We start from the raw sequence: 27,043 nt of genomic DNA, 5'->3' as shown, positions 1-27,043 counted from the left end.
CTCCTTGAGGGCAAGGACTCCAGCTGGCACATAGCAGATGCCTGATGAAGGAACAAATGAGTGCTCTAAAGCCAGTGGCAGGGGACTTCCCTTGCAGTCCAGTGGCTAAGACTCGATCTCCCAATGCAGGGGGCCTGGGTTTGAACCATGGACAGGGAACTAGATCCCACAGCCATAATGAAGATTGAAGATCTAAGACCCGGCATGGCTGAAATAAAACAAAGACAGTGGCAGAATCATATTCCTTGACCCTCCTTCTTTATCCATCTCCACTCCAGAACACTTGCACCACTTCAAAGACTTGTGTGTGCATACTAAGTCGCTTCAGTCATGTCCAATTCTTTGTGACCCTATGGACTGTAGCCCATGAGGCTCCTGTGTCCATGGGATTCTCCAGGCAAGGATACTGGAGTGAGTTGCCATGCCCTCCTCCAGGGGATTTTACCCCACCCAGGAATTGAACGCCTGTCTCTTAACATCTCCTGCAATGGCAGGCAGGTTCTTTATCACTAATGCCAGCTGGCAAGCCCTGAAATGCTCTCAAAGGAACTAAAAACTGAATCTGAGAAGCAGTTGGTGAAAATGTACCTTTCCTATTGATTGAAGTGGATTACCAAAGTGGCTCCATCTTCTGTGATCACCTAGGAGTTTTCTTCACTTGGTTCTCTGTGTGCTAGGCCTGTGCTGGATGCTGGGAATACAAAGAACGAGATAGAGCTGGCCCCCGCCCTCATGGAGCTTGCATTTCAGTAGGAGACATAAATCAAGCAAAAAGGCAAAAACACTGAAGATGGTGGTGAAAGTTTTAGGAAGCACACTGAGGGTGAAATAGCAACATCTGGGGATGAGGAGTCGCTCAGGAAGAGTTTCCTTTGGCAATGGGGTTTGAGCTGTGCAGCCTGTGAGGATCCTGATCAGGGGTCAAACCCATGCCATCTGCAGTGGAAGCACAGAGTCTTGATCACTGGGCCACCAGCAAAGCCCCTGGGAAAGGAGACGGGACCCTGAAGCATGAGAAGGGCAGCGACATGAAGAGTGGGCAGAAGGATGTCTCAGTCAAAAGGAACAACTTGTACATAGATCTCAGGAAGAAAGAGCTTGGAGGCTTTGAGGAAATAAAGGCAGACCAGCGTGAGAGGAACCTCAGGGCTCCCGGGAGGGAGGACAGACTCAGGATGGTGCAGGTCCTTGGAGGTCACAGTGGGGCCCAGAGAAAACTGACCCTAACCATGGGCCCCGAGGTGTTTTCAGTGGGGGAGCATCTTAAGCGGTGTTGTACATTTCCTTGGGCTCTCGTGCAGAGAATAGATTAGAGGGGGCAGGAGTGGAGGCTGTGGGATGGGAGGTGGTCGGGGTCCTGGCAAAGGTGCCAGCAGCAGAGGTGTTGCTGTTTAGTCGTTAAGTCGTGTCTGACTCTTTGCAACCCTAAGGACTGTAGCCCACCAGGCTCCTCTGTCCATGGGATTCTCCAGACAAGAATACTGGAGTGGGTTGCCATGCTCTCATCCAGGGGATCTTCCTGACCCAGGGATTGAACCTGCGTTTCTTCCATGCCCTGCATTGGGAGGTGCCGTCTTTACCACTAGCACCACCTGGGAAGCCCATAGAATAAGATAAAATCTCCTTAACGGGATGTGAGCAGCCCCCTATGGCCTGGCCCTGCCCCACCTCTCAAGCTTTATCTCTTATCGATTTCTCCACTTTATCCCAGTTTCTCTTTCTGTTCTCTGGATGAGCAAGGCTCTGTCCACTTCTGGGCCTTGCTTCCACTCTCTCCCACTACCTGCATATTGGACACGTTCCTTTTGCCCTTTAAGATCTCTATCGATCTGCTCCATCCACTCCATGCCTGAATGGCCGAAGCTCTTGTGGGCTGCACAAGAGTCTTGTGGAATCCATCAAGTCTTGTGGACTCCCTTTATCCCCCTTGCTTTCTGTTGGTCCACTGAGGGAAGCAGGAAGTTGGGGGCAGGAGACAAGTGAAGGTGGGTATCTATCTCACAGCTCCATCCCTCCCAGATCGTGGGAGCCCACTGCTCCTCTTGGCCCTCTCCTATGGCTGGGCTCTCTTTCTCTGTGTTCTAGCAACCATTCCACCCCTCACCACCTTAGGTTTGAGGCTAGCTGAGGCTCTCTACCGCTTCTAGCCCCAGAGTGCCTCACTGACGCTTGTTGGTTTCCCTTCTCCTTATAAATCACCCCTTGATTAAACTCATTTTGGCCAATCTGTCCAAGTGTCCATGGGTGACCAGAAATATCTCAGTGCCACCTGGAGTTCCTGGTTGCAAACCACAGAAATGGCTCTGAACAATGGGCAAGACCAGAGGGCTCACAAATACTCTCTTGGGGGACTTCCCTGAGGGTCCAGTGGTTAAGACTCCACGCTTCCAACACAGGGGGTGCAAGTTCAGTCCGTGGTCAGGGAACTAAGATCCCATATGGTGCGTGATCAAGAAATAAAAGCAAAAAACGATTCCTCCCTTTGAATGGTCAATTAGTACCTGCTCTTGTTTTATTTATTTTTAATTAAATTGAGCTACAACTCACAGTAAAAGTCATCCCTTCTAGGTGCAGAGTCACGTGAATTTTGACAAACATACACAATCACAGAACCACCCCGACAATCGAAACAAAACATGCTTTCACAGCCAGTGCCCTCATCCTGCTCCCAGCCCATGGCAATCACTGGCTTGTTTTCTGTTCCTGTATTTTGTCTTTGCCAGAATGTCATATAAACGATGTAACGCAGTACGTTGTCTTCTGTATCTGACCCAGCACTTTTGAGATCCATCCACATTGTTGCTGCCTGTACCAGTAATTTGTTCCTTTTTATTACTGAGTATGGGCTCCCCAGGTGTCTCAGTGGTAAAGAATCCGCCTGCCAATCCAGGATTGGCAGGTTTGATCCCTGGGTCAGGAAGATCCCCTGGAGAAGGAAATGACAACCCACTCCAGTATTTTTGCCTGGGAAATCCCGTGGACAGAGGATCCTAGGAGGCTGTAGTCCATGGGGCCGCAGAGTCGGACACAACGGAGTGGCTAAACAATTGCTGAGTACTCGTCCATTGTATCGATGAACCACAGGTGATGGGCATTTGGTTTGTTTCCAGGTTTTGGTGATTATGAATGAAACTGTTACATGAATTACTCAGCCTTTTGTGTGGATCTATGTCTTCATTTCTCCTGAGTAAATTCTAAAAATGGGATTATTGAGTTATACAGTAATTGTATATTTAACTTTATTTTTTTATTTTTTGGCCACACCAGGGATCGAAGCTGTGCCCCTGCATTTGAAACACGGAGTCTTAACCACTGGACTACCAGGGAAATCCCTAGAATTAACTTTATAAGAAAATACAAACGCTCCCCATCTTCACTAGTATTTGGCATCATTACGTTTTTGTTTTTGACCTATCCTGATATGAAAAAGTTGGCTTAAAGCTCAACATTCAGAAAATGAAGATCATGGCATCCCATCACTTCATGGGAAGTAGATGGGGAAACAGTGGAAACAGTGTCAGACTTTATTTTTTGGGGCTCCAAAATCACTGCAGATGGTGATTGCAGCCATGAAATTAAAAGACACTTACTCCTTGGAAGGAAAATTATGACCAACCTAGACAGCATATTGAAAAGCAGAGACATTACTTTGCCAACAAAGGTCCGTCTAGTCAAGGCTATGGTTTTTCCTGTGGTTATGTATGGATGTGAGTGTTGGACTGTGAAGAAAGCTGAGCGCAGAAGAATTGATGCTTTTGAACTGTGGTGTTGGTGAAGACTCTTGAGAGTCCCTTGGACTGCAAGGAGATCCAACCAGTCCATTCTAGAGGAGATCAGTCCTGCGTGTTCATTGGAAGGGCTGAGACTCCAGTACTTTGGCCACCTCATGCGAAGAGTTGACTCATTGGAAAAGACCCTGATGCTGGGAGGGATTGGGGGCAGGAGGAGAAGGGGATGACAGAGGATGAGATGGCTGGATGGCACCACTGACTCGATAGACATGAGTTTGAGTGAGGTCCGGGAGTTGGTGATGGACAGGGAGGCCTGGCGTGCTGCGATTCATGGGGTTGAAAAGAGTCGGACACGACTGAGTGACTGAACTGAACTGAATAGGTATGTAGCAGTAACTGTATTGTGGTTTCAGTTTGTATCTCCTTAATGAATAAGGCAATGGCACCCCACTCCAGTACTCTTGCCTGGAAAATCCCATGGATGGAGGAGCCTGGTAGGCTGCAGTCCATGGGGTCACTGAGGGTCAGACACGACTGAGCAACTTCACTTTCACTTTTCACTTTCCTGCATTGGAGAAGGAAATGGCAACCCACTCCAGTATTCTTGCCTGGAGAATCCCAGGGACGGGGGAGCCTGATGGGCTGCCGTCTCTGGGGTCGCACAGAGTCAGACACGACTGAAGCGACGCAGCAGCTTTTAAATGTCACACTGGCCTGGACTGGGAATGGGTGATTTGTAGAATGGACTGGATTTTTTTTTTTTAATGCCAAATAAAGGTACTATTCATTTGTTATCTTGAAGTGATTATAAAAGCCATGGAGCCTGTCCAAGATTTCATCCAGGGTAGGGAAAACCCACCTCAGGAGCAAACACAGAGCTCTCCCGTCCAGTCTGCTCATTCAGTGCTGTGGGGACACCCTTGCCCCCCTCCTTGCTACCCCACCCCTGTCCTACCCTGCCTTTATGCCTAGACAGCGCACCCCACATTTTTTACCCTTGGAACTCCAATTCAAGCTAAATGTCACCTCCTTTTGAAGCAGCTAGGATTTCTAGAAGCTTCCAGACATAACCTGCAAGGCGATATTGTTGAAAAAATGCGGCCTCTTTTGGAGCCAGAGCTGGATTTACTTTTTTGGCTTTGTTCCTTACCAGTTGTGTGACTTTGGGCAGCTTAACTGCTTTGAGCCTCAGTTTTCCCTAGGGTAAAGTGGGTATAATACCTACTTCAGAGGTAGGTTTTCTGTCGTGTAAGAGGTTGTCACTATTTATTATTATTAATTTGCCTCTATCCTGGTCTCATTGGGCTGAACCATGGCTAATCTGTTCCTTTTTTGTCTCTCTAGCTAACTGCTCTTAAATAGCAGACCCTGTGCCTTAAGCCTCCTCGGCCCCCCAGCCCTGACACCGTGTTGATAAATCCTAGTCCCTAAACATATCTGTTGAAATGGATGACTCTAAGAGGATTCTCAGGGAAGGCAAGTGGCCAGAAAGGAATGGTGGGACTCAGAAGGGACCCCTCGCTCTCACCAGGCCGCGAAGCCCGATGAGACAGGTCAGAAAAAGGGGAACCAAAGGAGCGGATGCCCAGAATGCCCCAGAATGCCGGGAGATGGACAAGAAAAATGCTGGAGAGGACCGGCTTTGAAACTGTTGGCCTAGTGATGGAGTGGGGACCGAGGGTGAGGATGGGGGGCAGGGGACGGAGGCTGGAAAGGTTGCGGGCCCGGGGGATGGGGGTGGCGCTGAGTGTAAATGGGAGAGACCGAGGGGGATAACGCTTCCACGCAGAAGGAACCCGATCCAGCTGAGAAGGGGCTGGGGGTGGATCCGCGGGCCAGACCCCGGGTCGGCGCGGGGAACACGGCGCTGGAGCAGCAGGTGCGGGGGGCGGGGCCCGGCGGGGCGGGGCCCAGGGGGGCGGGGCCGACGCCGGCGGGCGGGCGGGGCGCGCGGCTCGGCTCCTGCGAGAGCCGCGGGGGCAGCGGGGCTGGAGCTGGATACCGAGCCGGAGCCCGAGCGGGAGTCGGGGCCGGGGCTAGGCCGGAACGGGCTCCAACGAAATGGGGTCGGCCGACTCCAAGCTGAACTTCCGAAAGGCGGTGATCCAGCTCACCACCAAGACGCAGGTGCGCCCGGGGCCCCGGCCTTCCCACGCACCTGCCAGGGTGGGGGCAGGGCAGGGCTTTCGGGGTTGGGGGAACGGCTGCAAGAACTTGGCTAGCCGGGGGCTGGGGGGACCAGCTGGCCAGGAGGGTGACGCCGCAGCCAGGGAAGAGCGAGACTCCTGGGCCTGTACCCCAGGGCTCCATCCCTTAGTCCCCCACCCCCAGCCTTCTCTCCCGGGAACATCCCTATTTCCCGCAGCTGCTGCTGCCACCTTAGGCTGACGTGTGCCTACTCCCCAGGCCGGCGTCGCCGCTGTCCGCTCCGCTGTCGGCCCTCTCATCGCCCCTCCAGCCCCTCAATCTCCAGCCTCTCCCCACCCCCACCCACCCAAACACCTCCTTTTCTCCTCCCTGCCCCTCGGTGGGTGTCGGCGATCCGGGAGGCACAGACCCGGTTGACTCAGTGCAAACAAAGCCGGCGGTTGCCTTCCCGGATCGGGAAACAGCTGGTGCACGGTGGCGGCCTCGCTGGGCCGGGTCGATGCCCACGGCCAGAGAAGGCCTAGGTGTTGATGGGAACACGCAGAGTGGCAGGCAGCGCTGCAGCCTGGCCAGGGGAGCTGTTCCCAGGCCCATGGAGTCCAGATTCCCAGCTGGGGACCACTGCTCCAGGGGCTCCGCTTTCCAGGCCCTGCGGTGCAGGTGGCTGTGTTTGCTGTACCCTGTGTTCTCTGGGGCAGGGTTAAGAACCGTCCAGGCTGCCCCTGGACTAGGTACTGTGGGGCCTGGGGGTACCCGTCCAGGCTTGCACAGACCCCTGAGCCCACAAGTGGCACCGAGGCCAACTCCTTGCCCCCAGCACAAGGGCTGGCCCCAGCAAGGCTATCTCCCTGCCCACCCCTCTCTTCTCACTCCTTGAGCCAGGCCACTCTGGCCAAAGAGATGCCCATCTCTGCCTCCCCAGGTCCCCCACTTTCGAGGGAGTCAGGACCTGCTGCCAGCCGGGGATTTCCTTCTACCTGCACCCCTAGGGCTCTCTCATGCTCCCAAGTAGAGTAGGTTCAAGGGAGCCATTTCCCCCATAGCCAGCTGGTCGCAGCTCCAGGGGCCAGAACTCTGGTCCCACACTCTCTGGTTCCCACAGGAGAAAGGTCAGGAGCCCGGCACACGCCCAGGGCCTCTGAAGGGTCCAGTCCCAGCTGAGAGGCATTTGATAGAAACCAGGCCTTGCTAATCACCCTTGCCCCCAAGGCTCCTGGCTGTTTCTGGCATTTGGCTTTTTTGGCGTGTGGGGCTTCTAGATCTGAGGGTGGCAGGTGGTCCCGCCTCTCGGTGGGGGGCCACAAGGAGAAGAGGGGAGGGAGGCCTCCGTGTTTACCTGCCTGGGGAGGGAAACGCATTGTTGGAGGAAACCACCTTGTCACTATGGGCTCGGCAGCTAGGGTCTCTGCCAGGCCAGTAGGACCAGCTCAGCTGGGTCCCACAGGATTCCTACAGGCTCGGGCCCCCTCCCCAAATTACACTGGGCCTCCATCCTTCCCTGGCTGTGGCCCTATGACAGGGTGGACTGAGCAGCTGGGGACAGCTGGGGACAGTGAGCTGACGTGGGACAGAGCTGGAGCCAGACACCAGCCTGAGTCTCTCTCGGGAGAGCCTTGGGGCCCTGCAGGTGGGAGGGGACCTGGGCTGCCTGGAGGGAGAGACCCTCAGAGCCTGAAGCCACGGACCCTGTGCAGTGACCTGGCTCAAACAGCTCGGGAGTCAGGGCCAAACCCCAAATGGTCCCCAGACCTTGCCACTTGGTGTCCCCAAGGAGATTCAGGCCAGTTGTCCCCAGGGTGTCCTCTTGTCCCAGGGCCTCTGTGATCTCAGGGTTTTGCAGACAAGCCAACCTAGAACCTTTTCCCCGTGGCCTGGGCCCAAGCTGGTTGGCTTTCCCGGCCTTCCTGTGCTGTATCCTGTTTTCTTCCTGCCTCGGGCTGGGCCCGACCCCAGTCCTGAAGCCGGCAGCTTTGGCTGTGTTTCAAGCCTTTCCCGGTGTGGGTGGAGCCCTCGAGGGGCATATTCCTGGATCTGGGACCCTCTCCTAGATCCTGTCCTTTTGGAGATTCTCTGTCGTAGGCCAGAGGATACCTGGTGGGTCCATGTTCACACGTGTGCACACGTATGAGTGTGCGAATGCCGTGGTGATTCAGTACAGGTCACCCTTGGCAGGCGAGACCACTGCTGGTGCTTCCCTTCTCCCCCCAGAGAGGTCCAGCAGCTGCAGCCGGTCCTCCAGGCTGGTGGGCATCTGGCCTGAGCAGGTCCCAGCAAAGCTTCGCTAAGAATATCTGGTTTCCCTCCAGGGTAGCTCAGTCCCTGTGCCCTTGGCAGCACGGGCCTGCTCACCTCCACCAAAAATACTCTTTGAAGAAACTAGCTTGGATTTTAGAAGCTTCTTTGTGTTAGGTAGGGCTAGAATAACTGAGGCAGGATCTAAGCTATGTTCCCTCCCCACTGAAAAGTTTCAGCGAACCTGGCCAGTACCTATGGCATCAAGCTAGCCTCCCCTGCTCTGGTAACGGCCACCAAACTGAAGGATCTGAGCCACAGCTGGGACCTGGAGAAGAGGTCCAAGTTGGGGATGGGGGAGGTGAAATCATTAGTCCTGAAGTTCAAGGCCAGCTCCCAGAGCTGGGATTTCCCTCTGCTTCAGAGCTGGGCTGCCCTGGGGCCTCTCAAGTTCCCCTGCTAAGACTCTCTCCTCATTCTTAATTCAGTCCCCAGGGGACACTTGCCTGATGAACTAGGTCAGAGGTCAAGTGCACTCGATGAGTTTCTGCCCCTTTAAGCTTAAAGGGTAGTGGCTACTTGGGAGGAGGGGAAAAATGGCTTCCCAGAGGTGCTCTCAGAAGGGAGGTGGGCAAGGGCCATGCATGTTTTCCGGGAGGCTCCTTCCCCACTTCCACCCGACCACCCACACTGGGGGTGTGCTTCCCTGGACCCCAGAGAGGGTTGGAGGGCATGAGGACAAGCCAGCCGCGGCCCCAGGGCGCAGTTTTGGTCTTTGTTCCTCTCCCCCAGCTAACTTGCCCTACCAGTTTTGGGACCCAGGCTGTCCTGGGGCCAGGCCAGCCCTGAAGGCCGTGGCCACAGGCTGCCCTGTACCTCACTGGGAGGCCTTGTTGGGAAGTGGGCTGGGGTAAACTGGACCCTGGGGAGGCTTGTACCCAGCCTTGTGCTCAGCTCTGCCCGGTGAAGGGGCTGAAGGGAATCTTTGGGACTGATTACAGCTTTTAGCTGGACAAATACTGGCTGAGCATCTGCCATATGCCTCAAGTGCACGGTCCTGGGAGAAGGGCTGGTGGAGGAATGGAGCCTCCAGGCAAGAGTGGAATCAGGCCCGTGATGAGTGACTGTGGCGGGTGGGGAGCAGGTTTCCAGGGTGGGATCGAGCCCACTGGTAGAAACTCTGGGAGACTTCTTGGAAGAAGTGGCTTTTAGAGAACAGAATTTTTAAAGTATTTATTTGGCTTCACTGCACAGCATGTGGGATTTTAGTTCCCTGACCAGGGATCAAACCTGCCCCCTCTGCATTGGAAGTGTGGAGTTTTAACCACTGGATCTCCAAGGAAGTCCCAACAGAATTTTTTTTTTTTTTAAGTAAGATTCACATCGTTTCCTGATAATAAGAGTGATGCGTATTACCTGCCGATTTGTGGTAGAGTAGCCCTTTATCGTGGAGAAGGCAATGGCAACCCACTCCAGTACTCTTGCCTGGAAAATCCCGTGGATGGAGGAGCCTGGTAGGCTGCAGTCCATGGGGTCACAAAGAGTCGGACACTACTGAGTGACTTCACTTTCACTTTTCACTTTCATGCATTGGAGAAGGAAATGGCAACCCACTCCAGTGTTCTTGCCTGGAGAATCCCAGGGATGGGGGAGCCTGGTGGGCTGCCGTCTATGGGGTCGCACAGAGTCGGACACGACTGAAGCAACTTAGTAGTAGTAGTAGTAGTAGCCCTTTATCAGCTCTTTCAGAGAAGGCAAAAGTCTGATTTGATTGGAGCAGCCTGGGTAGGTCTCTTGCAGGAAGTACTATTCAAAAGGGTAAGAGGACCTTGGTTGACCCTCAAACAGATGAACATTCAAAAGAAAAAGATAGCAATACGCGCATGGACAGAAAAAATATATAAGAAACAAACAAAAAAGCCACCCCGCAAGATAATTGCTATCGCCACTTTTTCATTTTCTTCCAGGCTTTTATTCTTCTATAATTTTACAGAAAATCATGATCATCCTATAGTTACTTTATATCTTCTCTTTTTCATGTAACATTGTACCACGAGCATTTTCCATTCATCCGTATTCTTTGAAGACATTCTGATGGCTGCATAATATTGCATTGTATGACTAATTATTAATTATTTTTTTGGCTGAGTGGTATGCAGGATCTTAGTTCCTGACCAAAGACTGACCCCATCCCCCCTGTAGTGGATGTACAGAGTCCTAACCACTAGACTGCCAGGTCATTTCCTGAGGAGGACATGATAACACACTCCAGTATTCTTGCTTGGAGAACTCGGTGGACAGAGTAGCCTGGCGGGCTATAGTCCATAGGGTTGTAAAGAGTCAGACATGAGCGAAGTGACTTAGCAGCAGCAGCAGCAACTTTTTAAGCATTCCCCAATTGTTGGCTATTTAGGTTGACTCCAGCGTTTCACTTTTCACAACAGCTCTTCAATAAACATTCTCACACCTGAATGTCTCAGGCCATTTCCTTAGGAAAGACTTCTAGGATTCATGATTTAAATCGGGTGTTCACATGGCTGACTATATGACTTACAAGGCATAAGTGTGCTGAAGGCACGTTGCCTCAGTACGTCTGGTCAGGCTTTGGACAGTGTTGGGTGGGGTGGGCATGTGGGGAAGAGGGGCTGGTCTGTGCAAGGGCAACCAGAAAATATGGCCGGGCTGTGTTGCTGGGATCGTGAATACAGGTATTCCTATGCACACATCCATGTGCACATGTGTATTTGTTGTGTGTCCGTGTGCGTGTCCGTGTGCCCAGGTGTGTGCTTGTAGGTGTTTAGGTGTGATCTTGGCTGACTGTCCAGCCAAGGTCTGGACCCGGCAGGCAGTGGGGAGCCCTAAGTGTCTTGGTTGAGGGAGCAATGCCTTCGGTGCTGTGCTTTGAAAGCTGGTTGGGGGCAGTGTGGAGGCGGGATTGAGGGGGTAGATTTGGAAGGGGGCCCTGGCAAAAGTGGCTGTGGTGGGTACCGAGAAGAGCGGATGTGGTCAGAGAGCCGTGGGCGACTCCTTTAGATTCGGCACTAGTTGGGTGTCCTGGGTGAGGGTGGACACTGGGGTTTAGGGGGCAGCCTGAGTGACTGGCAGTGAGCACATGTCCCCTTGGCTTCTTCCCAGGGGAAGGGGCACAGCCTGGCTCTGGTCCCTGGGCATGTGACTTAGGGGTGTAGCCTGGGGAGGCCCCAAGTGGGGAGGATCTACCAAAGGGAGATGGTGAGTTACTGGGGGGTCACAAGTCTCTTAGGGACTGGGTTGGGCTCTGCCTACTGAACTCAGTGCCAGCCGATCCCTGACCATCTGTGTCAAGTGTCCCCAGCCTGCCTGTGCCAACCAGGGCTCATGGCCACTGAAGGATGTCTCCATGGGGGGAAGACTCCTGGGCACCAGCAGGAGTGGAGGAGGGGACTTCCCTTTCCGGGGCTCCCTTGGTCACAGAGTTGGGCACACTGTGGGCCTGCTGGCAAGAGATCATGCGACTCTGGACACTTGGTCCCCCCACAGCCTGTGGAAGCCACCGATGACGCCTTCTGGGACCAGTTCTGGGCGGACACGGCCACCTCGGTGCAGGATGTCTTTGCGCTGGTGCCAGCAGCGGAGATCCGGGCGGTGCGAGAGGAGTCACCCTCCAACCTAGCCACTCTGTGCTACAAGGTGAGGGGTGCCCAGCCCCTCGCTGTCACCGCCCCCCGAGCCATTTCCCACGATCCCAGGGAGGCTGGAGCTGGCCCAGCCCTGTGGTGCAACAGGGCTGGCACCCAGGACATCCCCACCCAGTCGAGGTGGCCCCAAGGCTTCACCCACTTCTCCCCCCAGGAGCTGGGCTCTGGGGGGTGGGCACTTGCTGCAAGTCAGCTCATCTAGCTCACCTTGTGTGGTTGGTGGGCTTCCCTGGTGGCTTAGTGATAAAGAATCCACCTGCCAATGCAGGAGACAATGCAATTTGATCTTCTGGGTCAGGAAGATCCACTGGAGAAGGAAATGGCAATCCACTCCAGTATTCTTGCCTGGGAAGTCGCATGGACAGAGGAGCCTGGCGGGCTCTACAGTCCATGGGGTTGCAAAGAGTCAGACACGACTGAGCGACGGAGCATGAGAGCAAGGGCGGTTGGTCCTGTCAGTGTTGCCATTTTACAGATGAGGAAACTGAGGCTGGTCACTTAGCAAGGTCTCAGCCAGTGAGTGGTGAGCTGGTCTCACTCCCAGCTGCTCCAGGCTGCCCCCTGGCCCATGTCCTGTCCCCCTGGGGTTGGCTGACCCTGTCTGGAGAGGTGGCCCTGCAGGTTGGCCATGCTCCCCCTCACCCTCTGAAGCCCAGGGTGCCCAGCCTGACCCCAGGTGCCAGGGCCTCATCCCCCTGCCCCCCGCCTCTCTGCCCACCCCTGCAGGCAGTCGAGAAGCTGGTGCAGGGAGCTGAGAGCGGCTGCCACTCCGAGAAGGAGAGGCAGATCGTGCTGAACTGCAGCCGCCTGCTCACCCGCGTGCTGCCCTACATCTTCGAGGACCCTGACTGGAGGGGCTTCTTCTGGTCCACAGTGCCTGGGGCCGGTCGAGGAGGGGTCTGTGGGCCTGGCCGGGACTTTGGGGGGTGGGGGGAGGTGGGACTGCGGGGACAGGGGAAGAAAGTTATAGGGGGCCACCTTCCTCCAAACCTCTTCTGGGGTTTGGGAGGGGTCAGGGGAGGGGGTCAACTCCTCCTTAAGTCCTGGGTTTCTCCCCTGTGGGGGTCCCTGCCCCTGCAGCTGGGCAGAGATGGGGGCAGGGCAGCTGGGCCCTCCCCCCACTTACCCCATTCCCTCCCTGGGGTTCTGTCCAGGCAACTAGGGGTACACAGTGTTGGGTGGGTGGACCCAGTGATTCTCAGCAGGGCTGAGGCTCTTGAGTTTAGGGGGCTCACCCGGCCCCTCCCAGTCAGTGGGGAGGCCTCCTGACTGCTCCCAGGCCCTGCTCCCCACTGTCCCCCTTCTGCCTTGGGAGGTTTGGGAGTGATCCTCTTCCTGTTCCTTCCCCCACCCCTTGCTTCCTGTCTCCCTCCACCATGGGTGTCTGCTTGGGCCGACCCTGTCCTCCACCCCTCCCCAAGTCCTGGGACTGCCTCTCCTCGGCAGCCACAACTGAGGGGCCTCTGCGGGCCGTGTCCCAAGCAGGGAGAGGATGACGACGAGAACGCCCGGCCCCTGGCTGAGTCCCTGCTCCTGGCCATTGCTGACCTGCTCTTCTGCCCAGACTTCACGGTGCAGAGCCACCGGAGGAGCACTGTGGTGAGAGCCCTCAGCCCCCTCCCCTGGCCCAGGAGGGCCTTGGTCCCAGGTCGGGGCCGGCTGAAGTTCCCTGGGGCAGGGACTGCCCTGGGAGGGCCAGGCTGCCTGGCACGCATGGTCCCAGGAGGGGGTGGCGGCTGGCACGGCTGGAGGGGAGCCAGCTGGTGCGGGCCCTGCCCTCTGTATCCGGGAGGCAGGGCACAAGCACCCACTGTCCTGGCCTGGGCCGCGGTGGGGTGGGGCTGGCGCACTGGGGGCCTGGCCCCTCACTTCCGGAGGGCAGTGGACTGACCTTGAGGTTGCCCACCCCGCGTGCCCACACACCATCGGGGCCCCAGTTCTGCTCTGCTCACTCCCTGCCTCTTCCTGTCTCGCACTGGACTGAGCAAGCACCAGACTGAAGGAAAATGAGCTTTCCTAGCACCCGGGGTGCTTTGAGGGTCTGTCTTTAGGAGAGATGAGGGTCTTTGCCCCCCCACCAAGGAAAGTAGGGGTCTGATTTCTCCCTAACACTGTCCCCAGGACTCGGCGGAGGACATTCACTCCCTGGACAGCTGTGAATACATCTGGGAGGCTGGCGTGGGCTTTGCTCACTCTCCCCAGCCCAACTACATCCATGACATGAATCGGTGAGCTGGTTCAGGCTGGACCCCAGGCCTGGCACCTGCACAGCTCAGAGAGGGAGCCATGTGTGGGGGTCTTCCAAGGAGACCCTTGGCTTCTCTGGTGGCTAAGGGGTAAAGAATCCTCCTGCAATGCAGGACACCTGGGTTTGATCCCTGAGTCTGGAAGATCCCCTGGAGAAGCGAATGGCAACCCACTCCAGTATTCTTGCCTGGAGAATCCCATGGACAGAGGAACCTGGAGGCTACAGTCCATGGGATTGCAAAGAGTCAGACGAGACTTAGGGACTAAACAGTAACAGAGGAGACCCTGCTCTCTCGTGACCTTGCTTCAGCATCACAGGGATAAGACGGAGTCACTTCTTTTCATGGACCTGAAGGAGAGCTGGGCGGGGTGGGCATGCGCTCCTTCAGGGGAACTGGGAACCTCAGGGTAGGCTCTCTCCTGTCCTCTCTGCCCAAGGATGGAGCTGCTGAAACTGCTGCTGACTTGCTTCTCCGAGGCCATGTACCTGCCCCCAGCTCCGGACAGCAGCAGCATCAATCCGTGGGTGCAGTTTTTTTGTTCCACAGAAAACAGGTGAGGGGCCCCTGGCCTGCCTTTAGATTTCCCCACCTCCCGCTTGTAGGCAGCCCGGCACTGAGGCCATTTGCTGGCGAATGTGTCTTATTTGAGGAGGCACGCTGCCCCCTGGTGGTGATGACCTATAACAACAGCCGCACCTTAACACCAGCGCGGTCCCTGTTGGGGGCCCTGGGTGAAGGGTGCCTGGGTCCTCCATCTAGAGCGCCGTCCAGTAGAAGGATAATGCAAACCACATATGCAGTTTAGACATTTCTAGTAGCAGCATCTAAAAAGTTGAAAAAGAAACAGGTGAAGTTAATTTTAATTATGTATTTCTTTTAACCCAATATGTCTGAAACATCAGTATTTGAGGTGTAATCACTAAACAAAGTTATTGAAATGTTTTGCATTCACTTTTCATCTGGTGTGTAGTTTACATTTATGGCACATCTCCCTTCGGACCAGCCACATGTTAAGCTGTCCGTAGCTACATGTAGCTTGTGTTAGTTTATTTAATTTTGGCCATGCTGTGTGGCCTTGCAGGATCTTAGCTCCTCGACCAGGGATTGAGCCGAGGCCCACGGCAGTGGCCGAGTCCTACCCAGGGAACTTCCTGGGCAGTGCTGTTTAAATGGTGGGTGGGTGGGGGTGTGCTGAATACTCTGAAGAATGGGGACGCCCGGCCCACGTGGGGGCACTTAAGGGCTCTGGGGAGCGTATGAGTTCGCGAAGGTGTCACATGGCAGGACTGCATACTTAGAGCAGGTCCGAATGCTCCAGCTGTGCAGCTCCTCTTGTGCCCGGGGCTGTACTGGCAACATGGGGTTAGTGCCCCTAAGTGTCGAGGTTCACCCTCTTCCAGACTCTGCCTCCCACATGACACGCCCCATCTTCAGGTTTTGCAGCCCCTCCGCCCAGCCTCACCCCGGCACAACCCCCAGAAGTAGAGAGAGTCCAGGTGGCTCTCCCACCAGGCACAGCTGGAAGCTGGCCAGGGTTTTCTTCCTCCCCAGCCTTATCAGGCAAACGGCCACCTTTGCCACTTGATGAACCTCCCTGGGTCTCAGTTTCCTCATCTGTAAGATGAGGAGCTTGACCTCTGACACCTCACAAGTCTCTGAATGGAGGCCTTCTGTGGCCTGGGAGCTGGGGAATGGGGCGCGTGCTTCGCTTCCTGCCTTCCCTGTGGGCCTCCAGCGCTTCTCTGAGGCCCCGAGGGAGGGTACCTGCCCTGCAGAAACCTCAGAGACATGTCCTTTATACATTTATCCAAGCCCGTAGATGACACAGTGTCGAGAATTCTCCAGCGGTCCAGAGGTTAGGACTTGACACTTCTACTGCAGGGGGTGCATGTTTGAGCCCTGGTGGAAATACGATTCCACAGCCAAAAAAAGAGAAATGAACCCTGATGTAGACTGTGGACTTCGGTTGACAGTGATGTGTTGATGTCGGCTCATCAGTTGTAACAAATGTGCCACCCTGGTGGGGGATGCGGATGGTGGTGGAGACCGTGTGTGTGTCGGGGTAGGGAATCTATGGGAAATCTCTGCCTTCCCCTCAAGTTTTACTCTGAACCTAAAACTGCTCTAAAAAAACAAAGTAGTTTTTAGGGACTTCCCGGGAAGTCCAGTGGTTAAGACTCTGCACTTCCAGTGTAGGGGGTTGAAGGTTTATCCCTGGTTGGGGAACTAAGATCCCAGCTGTAGCGTGTGGAGCAGTCACAAAAATATATATTAAAAAACTTAAAAAAAAAAACAAAAAACCCACAATAGGCTTCAACCCCTGGGGGTGAAAAATCTAAGGGGTGTGGACATGATACTCTACAAAGAGCCCCTCAGGACTGGCCATCCCTGTCTTGGTAATGAACTCCTTCTGGCCCCCAACCATCCCGGCCAGCGTCCCAGATACAGCCAAGGAGGGGGATGAGCTCCTGGGGCTGCTCCCTGGTCCCCAGACCACAGCCTGGCACTGAGACAGTGGGGGATGAGGGGTCTTTTTGGTCGACCTGCCCACCCGGCTGCAGCTGCGAGTGGACAGTGGGCAGAGTCCCTGAAGCCCCCTCCTCTCCTGCGCAGACATGCCCTGCCCCTGTTCACCTCGCTCCTGAACACCGTGTGTGCCTATGACCCTGTGGGCTACGGGATCCCCTATAACCACCTGCTCTTCTCCGACTACCGGGAACCCCTGGTGGAGGAAGCGGCCCAGGTGCTCATCGTCACCTTGGACCACGACAGTGCCACCAGCGCCAGCCCCACCGTGGACGGCACCACCACGGGCACCGCCATGGACGATGCTGACGTGAGCATGGGAGAGGGCGGGCTGCCGGGTGGCACCCCCTCCAGCAGCCCGGCAAGGGATGCCCGGCGGGCACTTCGTGGGGGTGTCTGGGGTCAGAGGGGGCACTGCCATCTAGGCCTGGGGTAGGGCGGGGGTGGGGGGTGAGGGCACCTGCTGAGCCCCAGCTCCACCCTCTGCAGCCTCCAGGGCCCGAGAACCTGTTTGTGAACTACCTGTCCCGCATCCATCGAGAGGAGGTGAGTTGAACAATGCTCTTGCTCTGGCGGTTTTTTTTTTTAAGCACGTAATTTTTTGGCTGCGCCGGGCCTCCCTCGCTGTGCTCGGGCTTTCTCTCCTTGCGTGAGCAGTGGCCACTGTTTGTTGCGATGCACCGGCTTCTCACTGCCGTGGCTTTTCTTGCTGTGGAGCGTGGGCTCTGGGCTCGCCGGGTTCAGCAGCTGCCATACACAGACCCAGTGGCGGTGGTGCACTGGCTTAGTTGCTCCGTGGCTTTTGGGATCTTCCCAGACCAGGGGTCGAACCCACGTTCCCTGATTTGGTAGGTGGATTCCCATCCACTGTACCACCAGGGAAGTCCTCCTGTGGGTTCTTGATGCCCACTCCCCACAAAGGTTGTGACCTTGCAGGGGGTGAGAGGATGCAGATAAGATTGGGAGTAGGGAGAGTCCTGACCCCTACCTGAAGGAACCACGGTCCCGGTGGACTCGGGGTTGGACCGCAAGGGTCTTGAGCCTCAGAAAAGGGCTGATGGCCTCAACTGGGGGAGGGTAGCCGGGAAGACTTGCGAGAGGAGGTGGCTCTGATGGTGGGTTTGGTAGGGGAATTACAGTGGATAGAAAGGCCAGTCAGACCTGGGTTCCTGTGTCTTGTGACCTTGGGGGAGGTTGTTGTGCCCCGGGACTCTAAGCTCTGCAGCTGTGATGTGGGGACAGGAACCGCCTCCTTGCCTTGTAGTGAGAATGGGCTGAGAGCACTGTCCAGGGAACAGGTGCTCAGTGATGGACAGCTTTTCTAGAATAGACTGTTCCTCACGTGTGACAGGGTGCTGGGAAGGGGCGGGAGGATTGCAGCTGTCCACAGGAGTCAAGGTGGGCAGGAGTCCAGTGTGTAGATGGGGAGCCTGTCGTCTGGTGGAGAAGTAAGCTCTCTAGACCTGCCCTGGACCCAGCTTCTGAGGGGCTACCCCCAGGGCAGCTGTTGATGACGCTGGAACCTGGGCCCCTCTGGTTCTGACGGTGGGAATCAGGCTCTGGGTGGGGTGGGAGTCGGGGGAGAGGAGGCATATGTGGGGGGCCTGGCCAGGAAGCCGGGACTGCAGGGAGCCAGACTGGACAGGTCCCTGCCCATACCCCACCCAGGACTTCCAGTTCATCCTCAAGGGCATAGCCCGGCTGCTCTCCAACCCCCTGCTCCAGACCTACCTGCCCAACTCGACCAAGAAGATCCAGTTCCATCAGGAGTTGCTGGTCCTGTTCTGGAAGCTCTGCGACTTCAACAAGGTGGGCCGGCCCCTGTGGCGGTGCGGGGGCGCGGGATGGCCGGTAGCGGTCCACCCCTGGGATGCGGAGGGCATCTAAGGAGACTTCTGGGAGGGGCGGGGCAGAGCTTCCCCTCTCCTGACCCCGCCCACCCGTCTCCGCTCCCCCCGCCAGAAATTCCTCTTCTTTGTGCTGAAGAGCAGTGACGTCCTAGACATCCTGGTTCCCATCCTCTACTTCCTCAACGATGCTCGAGCGGATCAGTGTAAGGCTGGGGTGGGCTCGGGATCCCTGGGGGGCGCTCCTGGCCGAGGGGCAGCTGCGGCCAGCCTGTCCTGCCTCCTAGCAGCTCGGGCCCTGTGCCCTGACCTACCGGGAAGGGCTTCTCCCCCCACCTCCACCCCAAGATGGGTCCCTGCCCTGGACTCCCTCGCCGCCCCACCCAGCGAGGTGACCCTCCCACGCCCCGCGCCGCAGCTCGGGTGGGCCTGATGCACATCGGTGTCTTCATCCTGCTGCTTCTGAGCGGGGAGCGGAACTTCGGGGTGCGGCTGAACAAGCCCTACTCCGTGCGCGTGCCCATGGACATCCCGGTCTTCACCGGCACCCACGCCGACCTGCTTATCGTGGTAAGTCGGGGGGAACCTGGAAGTCTGGGGGTGACGTGCCCTCGGCCGAGACTGGAGACGGCGGGGGCCCCGTGGCTGACCCCCTGCTCCCCGCATAGGTTTTCCACAAGATCATCACCAGCGGGCACCAGCGGCTGCAGCCCCTCTTCGACTGTCTGCTCACCATCGTGGTCAACGGTAGGGCGCGGACCAGGGCGCGCCTTTCCCACGATCACCACCAGGGGGCGCCCGGCCACAGGCTGACCTGCCACGGGCTCCCTGGTTCAAACCTGCTGGGTCCAATAGAAATATTAACAAGGGCATCTAAGTGCCTACAGGGCTTCCCAGGTTACCCAGAGGTAAAGAGCCCACCTGCCAATGCAGGAAACGCAGGAGACTCGGGTTCGATCCCAGGGTTGGGAAGATCCCCTGCAGAAGGGAATGGCAAGCCACTCTAGTACTCTTGCCTGGAGAATCCCATGGACAGAGGAGCCTGGAGGGCTACAGTCCCTGGGGTCGCAAGGAGTTGGACACAGCTGAGCACAAAACACAGCAACAACAGACAAAGTACCTACTGGTCAATTTTCTTCCTTCCTTCCTTCTCTCTCTCTTTCATTTTTACCCCTTTTTTCTTTCTTAATTTTTTGACTGCACTGTGGCATCCTATTTCCTCAACCAGGGCTCAAAACTGGGCCTTGCATCACTGGCTCCATCCCACAGATCTTACCTGAAAATGCATTTGTGAACAAGACAGCCACCGACCCTGCCCCATCCCGGTGAGGGAGAAAGATACGAGGAAAGATCAGTCTATGACAGATCGGTCTGTGAAGTCAAGCTGTGTGCAGCCTTGCGTCTCTGACTCCCCCTTCACAGGCTGTGCAGAAAATCTGTATATAGTTATATGTGGAATATCAGCTTGATATTCTACTTAATTAAAAAAAAATTTTTTTTTGTTTTGGCTGTACTACATGGCTTGCAAGATCTTAGTTCCCCAACCAGAGATGGGACCTAGGCTCCCTGCAGTGGGAGCTCAGAGTCCAAACCATTGGGCCACCAGGGAATTCCCAGCTTGGTATTCTAGAAAGATGTAAAGGTCCTGAGTTTGTATCCCTGCCCATCACTTTATAACTGGGCAATTCTGGGCAAGTTTATGAACCTCTCTGAACCTCAGTTTTCTCATCTGCAAAATGGGAATGGTCTCCTGTATCTACCTCCCTCTCAGGTTCGAGGAGGAGTGGGGGAGATGGAGTGTGTGAGTGGCTTTGTAAACATGGCTGTCCACGGGGAGGGGCCCAGGTGCAGCCCTGGGGCTCTGAGGAGGCATGGCCAGTGCGGCCTTGGCCTCTGGGGCTCGGTCTTCCTGATTTTGGGGGGGACTTCCCAGACGGGGCAGGGAGGGTGTGGGAGCGGGAGCACCATGTCCCTCCCAGGCCCTGGGTGAGCAGGCCCGGTTGGTGGGGCCCCGGAAGTAAGCCGACCCCTCCCCTGTAGTGTCGCCCTACCTCAAGAGCCTGTCCATGGTGGCCGCCAACAAGCTGTTGCACCTGCTGGAGGCCTTCTCCACCACCTGGTTCCTCTTCTCCGCCGCGCAGAACCACCACCTGGTCTTCTTCCTCCTGGAAGTCTTCAACAACATCATTCAGTACCAGTTTGATGGTGAGGCGCTGGCCCAAGCCCCTGGCCTGGCCTTGGGGATGGGGGGATCCGGGGTGGGCAGTGGGCGAGGACTCCTTCCCGTCTGAGGAGGACACAGCCCTCCGGCCCCCAGTTTGTTTGTCCTGCATGCATGTATTGAGTGCCTGCTGTATACCAAGCCCTGGGCCCGGTGAGGGGATTCAGTGGGAAACTGAGCAGAGTGCCTCCTGCCCCGTGGAACTCGCAGCTGGGGAGGGAGGCATGGAGGGGGACTCTAAACAGATGGTCACCCAGACAAACAGGTCATCTTAAGTCTGATGGGAGGGAAGTTCAGGGTGTCACGGGCCTGCTGGGTGTCAGAGATGCTGGGCTGCCTGGTGTCAGTTAGGGCCTTGCCACTTAGCTCTTAGGGGAGGAGGAGAAGGGGGTGACAGAGGATGAGATGGCTGGATGGCATCATGACTCAGTGAACACGAGTTTGAGCAAACTCCAGGAGATGATGAAGGACAGGGAAGCCTGGCATGCTGCAGTCCATGGGGTCACAAAGAGTCGGACACAACTTAGTAACTGAACAACAATGGATACACTTTTGATGATATCTGGTAATCAGACATTTTGTTAAGTGCTAGACTGATGGAGTGGAGAAGGCAATGGCACCCCACTCCAGTACTCTTGGCTGGTGAATCCCATGGACAGAGGAGCCTGGTAGGCTGCCGTCCATGGGGTCGCTAAGAGTCAGGCACGACTGAGCGACTTCCCTTTCACTTTTCACTTTCATGCATTGGAGAAGGAAATGGCAACCCATTCCAGTGTTCTTGCCTGGAGAATCCCAGGGATAGAGGAGCCTAGTGGGCTGCTGTCTATGGGGTCACACAGAGTCGGACATGACTGAAGTGACTTAGCAGCAGCAGCAGCAGACTGATGGAGATCAATAGGATGCATTCTCATCCTCGAAAAGCTCTGTGTTTAGAGGAGGCAGACATGTACACATGTAACTAAAATGCAGCCCTTTTTGCTATAATGTGGTGGTTTAGTCGCCAAGTCACATCCGACTCTTGTGACCCCATGGACTGTAGCCTGCCAGGCTCCTCTGTCCATGGGATTCACCAGGCAAGAACATTGGAGTGGGTTGCCATTTCCTTCTCCATTTTCTATAATAAAATTATATGTATTGGGGGTTAATATATGCACACTACTGAATATAAAATAGTTAAGCAGCAAGGACCTATTGTATAGCTTAGGATTGTTGTTTAGTTGCTAACTCGTGTCCCTGATTCTGGGAAAGATTGAGGGCAGGAAGAGAAGGGGGCGATAGAGGATGAGATGGTTGGATGGCATCTCCGACTCAATGGACATGAGTTTGAGCAAGCTCTGGGAGATGGTGAAGGACAGGGAAGCCAGGCGTGCTGCAGTCCATGGGGTCGCAAAGAGTCGGACACAACTGAGCAACAACAATGAACACTGAGCTCTGTGACTGTGTACACATCAGCTCCCTGAGCCTCAGTTTCATCTGTAAGATGATCGTAATAATAGTACTAAGAATCCCTATCTCAGAGGGTGTTGGGAAGACTAAGTGAAATAATCCAAGAAAGTCACTTGCCTGTGACTTAAATATTAACAGTTGTTATCATTTCCAGAATAAGTAATATTTGCACTAATTGATCGGGGATGAAGGGCTTTCCAGGTGGCTCAGACGGTAAGGAATCCACCTGCCAGTGCAGGAAACCTGGGTTTGCTCCCTGGGTCAGGAAGATCCCCTGGAGAAGGGAATGGCAACCCACTCCAGTATTCTTGCCTGGAGAATCCCAGGGTCAGAGTCGATGGGGTCACAAGAGAGTCGAACACGACTGAATGACTGACACTAACTCATCAGGGATGAATGGGGTAGGAAAAGTAGAAAACACAGAGGGGCACAGTCTACATGCAGACGCTGGGGCGAGATGTGGCCGTAGGAGTGGGCGGTGCGCAGCGGGGACCCTGGCGGGTCGGGAGCGGGCCGGGGCGGGGCAAGCGGCGGGACGGCAGGGCACTGAAGCCCCGGAAAGTACTCCTGTCTCCCTCAGAGCCAAGGGCGTTCAGCGTGGGCACACGCCGTATGGTCTTTCCTCCTGGTGACCTGGCTTGGGGAACCGTCAAAATATTGAACAGCTGGCTTAGCGGGACCGTGACATGCTGGGCCCACCCAGCTTTGCCAGGTGTTGCCCCTTCATGCTGGGTGGTGAGAGGGTCCCCCGGGTACCAGGGAGGGGCAGGGGTGAGCTCAGCCCAGAAGCTCTTTTGCTGACAGGTGGCATCCTGGAGTCGCCTCAACCCACCCCCCTGCCCCTAGCACCAACCCTGCCCACACTCCCCATCTTCTGTGCTCTTTGCTGTCGCCTCCCCCTGGGGTAGACACCCCTCTTGTCCTCCAAGCTCTTCCCACCCCAGGAAGCCGCTCTGGTGCAGGGGATGGCGAGGGGGCCTCGCTGAGACACCCACCCCTCCCCTCCCACAGGCAACTCCAACCTGGTCTACGCCATCATCCGGAAGCGCAGCGTCTTCCACCAGCTGGCCAACCTGCCCACTGACCCGCCAGCTATCCACAAGGCGCTGCAGCGGCGCCGCCGGCCGCCGGAACCCTTGTCCCGCGCGGGCTCGCAGGAGGGCGCCTCCATGGAGGGGTCCCGCCCCGCCGTGCCCGCTGAGCCGGGCACCCTCAAGACCAGCCTGGTGGCCACCCCAGGTCCGGTGCTGACGGCTGGCAAGGGCTGTGGAAAGTGACAGCAAGGGTTGGGGTGGAGGTTCTGGGGGAGCCCGGGAGGGCTAGCTGGGTGGGGGGACCGGGCCTCCGTGCTGGACAGGGTGCGGAGTCAGACACAGCATCTCTAAAGTGGAGGGAAGCTGGGGACTCGTGGGGCGGGGCTGTGCAGAGGTGTTCGAGGAGGGACGCTGGGGCAGGAGTCCTTACTGCCCCCCCAACCCCTAGGCATTGACAAGCTGACGGAGAAATCCCAGGTGTCGGAGGATGGCACTCTGCGGTCTCTGGAGTCTGCGCCCCAGCAGAGCTCAGTAGAGGACAGCCCAGCCACGGAGGTGGGGCCCGGGGAACTCCGGGCGGGGGGCGAGGCTGGGCGTTTTCCTTTCCTCCTTGGTCTCTGAAATGCAGGCCAGGCCAGGGCACCCTGGGGTCCCCTGCCGCAGGGGGCTGGGCACCTGGTGCTCAGGGCATCTGGGTTGGCACTGCTGACTCTCTGCCCTGGGGGTGGGGGGCTGTCTTTCACAGACCCCTCCCTTGTTTATTGGTCATGGGCTCAAGCCCTTGGCCTTCAGCCTCCTCATCCATCAGCCTTATCAAGGCTGGGCTGGCCTTTACCCCGTCTGCCCAGTCAGCCCCTGGCCCTAAACCTGTCACCAGGCTGGGCTGGGTCGGGCAGGGCCTGGGGCCCAGGGCAAAGGGTGCTGGGCTGGGCCATCCCCTCCTTTGGGAGAGGGTCCCCTCCCCCCAGCATGGGCCAGGGCAGAGACCTCCTTGCCCTCCAGGTCCCAGGCTGTGGGGGGGACGCTTCGAGGACCTGATGGGCTGCCCTCCCCCCGCCTCTCCCACCATCCCTCACTTTGTTCCTTCTCGGGGACCAGGAGCCCAGCCAGGCTTGGCGGGAGCAGCGGCGACTGTCCAGTGCGTCGGCCAGTGGGCAGTGGAGCCCGACGTCGGAGTGGGTGAGGGTGGGGCAGATGGCATAAGGTGTGTCGGGAGGGGTGTAGTCGGGGGCTCCTGGCTCAGGAAGGGCTTGGATGGGAATGCGTCCAATTCCAGGGACTGGCCTGGGGTCAGGTTTGGGGTCAGTCCTGTCTCGTGACCTTGGCCTCTCTGGCTTGGTTGCTTCCTCTGTCTACACTGTCCAGAGTTGGTTCCCCAGCAGGGTTAAGGTACAGCTGTCCACAGCCCTTTCTCAATAAATCACCCTTTCCAGTTTCCTTCTTTGCATCACTTGCTCACTCCCTAGTTTGTTTCCTGACCTCACCACTAATTGTGTTTGCACGGGGATACTAAATGTCCCAGCCTCATCACTCTATCGTGAGGATCAAAGGCACGGTACGTGGCACACGCTCCATGAGAGGCCGCAGCCCCTGCACGAATAGCAGTCCCTATTCACAGGCCCTGCCTGGTTGCCAGGCCCTTGCTGTGATGAGCCAGGGTGCTTTCTGCCTTGGGGAGCTCCTGGTTCCAGGCCAGGGGTCGAGTCTGTGCCAGAGCCTCTGGGGGACTGCTTTGCCAGCCGGGAACCCTGGTTCCTCCCCCAGATCCTCTCCTGGAAGTCGAAGCTGCCGCTGCAAACCATCATGAGGCTGCTGCAGGTGCTGGTTCCCCAGGTGGAGAAGATCTGCATTGACAAGTGAGGCTGGGGGCATGGCCGGGCCGGTGGGCTCTGGGGCCAGCCCAGGCTGGGGCTGGGGCTGGGAGCATGGGCGAGCCCCCTGCTCCCCTTGACCTTCAGAGTGGGCACACTGGAGACTCCCGTCTTGCTGGCAGGGGCCTGACGGACGAGTCAGAGATCCTGCGGTTCCTGCAGCACGGCACCCTGGTGGGGCTGCTGCCTGTGCCCCACCCCATCCTCATCCGCAAGTACCAGGCCAACTCGGGCACGGCCATGTGGTTCCGCACCTACATGTGGGGCGTCATCTACCTGAGGTGGGCTCCTCAGGGCTTCTGGGGGTCTGCTGTCCCCCCTGAGAGTCGGCTTCAGCTAGTGGGGTTGATGTCAAGACTGTCCACCGGGGTGGTCTTGTCTGGTGGGGGCGGGCACCCACTGCCTGGGGCAGTGGGAGGAGGACAGCCCAGTTCTTCCCCAGTCTGTTCCTCAAGGCTGCCCGGCCCCCAGGTGACCGTAGACCCGCTCCGCAGGAATGTGGACCCACCTGTCTGGTACGACACAGACGTGAAGCTGTTTGAGATCCAGCGGGTGTGAAGATGGAAGCCTGCAAGGGGCAGGGGCCAGGGGAGGGCGGGGACCCGGGGTCCCCAGTGCTGACCCCTGATCCCCTGTTCTGAGCTTTAAATGACCCCAATCAGGGCTGGGTGCTTGAGTGGCCGAGTCCTGGGCAGCAGGCCCCAGAGGCCCCCTGTGGCTGGGTTGGTGGGGACCCACCCTGCCCCTCGCCTGCAGGCTGGACTCGCCGGAACTTTCTCTCTCTGGGGCTGCAGCCCCCGCCCCACGCCCAGAGCTCCCACCTCTGTCTGGCTGCCCTTCAGGACCCGTTTCTAAGCTGACCCTCAGTGCCCGCCTGGCTCCTGGGCTGCCCAGTCCTGGAGGGCACCAGGCTGCTGTGCCTAATGGGCTGCCCACAAGGAAGTCTTGGGCCATCGTTCCTGGAGGCACCTGCAAGGGTGGGGGGAGCCTTTCCAGGCCTCCTACCCCGAAACCACCTGGTCCAGGCCCCGCCCGCTGCCAGGAGCCCGGGAAGAAGGGAGGCCAGGATGCTCACGGAGGGGACTGGGGACAAACGGACGCCAGGAGCCAGACTGGAGGACCTCACGCGTGTTAGGGTCTGGAGTGGGGGGTTGAGGGTCTCCTGTTGTATTTTTCCAGGTCAAGGGATGTAGCCTGCCTGGCTCTTACACAGAAACGGGGGTGAGGGGATGGGGGTGGGGAAGCCGCCGTTCAGCCCGCCCTCCCTCCCTTTTCCCACCGCCTGGATGTTTCGGGGAGAGGAGTGACCGGGAGGCCACCCGTCCCTCCTGGTTCTGGCTTCTTGGTCTCCCTCACCCCGCCTGTGTCTGTACAATCTTTGCTCTGTACAATCGGCCTCTTGACATAATAAAACCCCCCTCTCCAGGCCCTGCATCCTTGTGCTTGGAGGGGAGACAGGGTATTCAGTCCATGGCTCTTGTTTTCAGGGACACTGGGGCTTCGCCTGCCAGAGTCAGGCCCAGAGGGCCCTCAGCACACGACCAGTATCCTTCATTTTCTTGGGTGAGGAAGTGGAGGGTTGGGCTTCCCTTGCCGTGGTGCCCTCAGAGAAAGAGTTCACACAGGAGAGGCGAAGGGTCTGCCTCCCAACCTCCTGTGTGGCCCCTAGGGGCTCTGCTGGGGCTCTAGCCCTGTGCTCACCAGCACCCAGCTTTGCGGGCTACAAGCCGGGCTGCAGGGGCGGAGCTGCCCTCCCCAGGCCCCACCCCCGGCCTCACCCCGGGCACAGCTCACTGTTTGCACTGGCTTCAGGGAGATGGACGGGCTAGGAATGCCTGCCCTCCCCGCCCAAAGACTCAGAGGACCCGGCAGCTGGGGAAAGTCCCCCAGGGCTGTGTTGTGGGGAAGACGGGCTGGCGCGGGGTGGGAGGATGTGGAAGCCCCAGCCTCTCTCTTCCCCTCTCCTGCTGTGGATCAGACAAGGGGAGGACCAGACAAAGGGTTTACACCCCTCCTGGCCCAGAAGTAGGACTGTTCCAGCCCCACAGCCCCGCCCAGGAG

The 27,043-nt window shown here is 57.1% G+C and overlaps 1 protein-coding gene across 4 annotated transcripts; it reads left to right on the top strand.

Annotated features, from left to right (window-relative positions):
* The first annotated feature begins 5,693 nt into the window (after nt 1-5,693).
* HID1 (HID1 domain containing) lies at nt 5,694-26,453 on the top strand. Of its 4 annotated transcripts, none has more exons than XM_070389045.1 (19): nt 5,694-5,858; nt 11,631-11,780; nt 12,515-12,685; nt 13,235-13,387; nt 13,910-14,016; nt 14,474-14,590; nt 16,651-16,873; nt 17,053-17,109; nt 18,289-18,372; nt 18,526-18,616; nt 18,829-18,980; nt 19,079-19,157; nt 20,451-20,615; nt 23,089-23,316; nt 23,560-23,666; nt 24,210-24,290; nt 24,876-24,967; nt 25,105-25,263; nt 25,477-26,453. In XM_070389045.1, the coding sequence occupies exons 1-19, from the start codon at nt 5,793-5,795 to the stop codon at nt 25,538-25,540; spliced, it is 2,346 nt and encodes a 781-aa protein (XP_070245146.1). In that variant the 5' UTR covers nt 5,694-5,792; the 3' UTR covers nt 25,541-26,453. The 4 variants fall into 4 exon arrangements, with proteins under 4 accessions (XP_070245146.1, XP_070245143.1, XP_070245145.1 ...); XM_070389042.1 differs by having other exon boundaries at nt 18,232-18,372; XM_070389044.1 differs by having other exon boundaries at nt 5,695-5,858; nt 13,274-13,387; nt 18,232-18,372.
* The last annotated feature ends 590 nt before the right edge of the window (nt 26,454-27,043 follow it).

Source organism: Bos mutus, chromosome 19 (genome assembly GCF_027580195.1).
Source record: "Bos mutus isolate GX-2022 chromosome 19, NWIPB_WYAK_1.1, whole genome shotgun sequence".
In the NCBI taxonomy this organism is placed as follows: Eukaryota; Metazoa; Chordata; class Mammalia; order Artiodactyla; family Bovidae; genus Bos; species Bos mutus.
The sequence above is the reverse complement of the archived record's forward strand: the minus strand, read 5'-3'. Positions and strand labels throughout refer to the sequence as shown.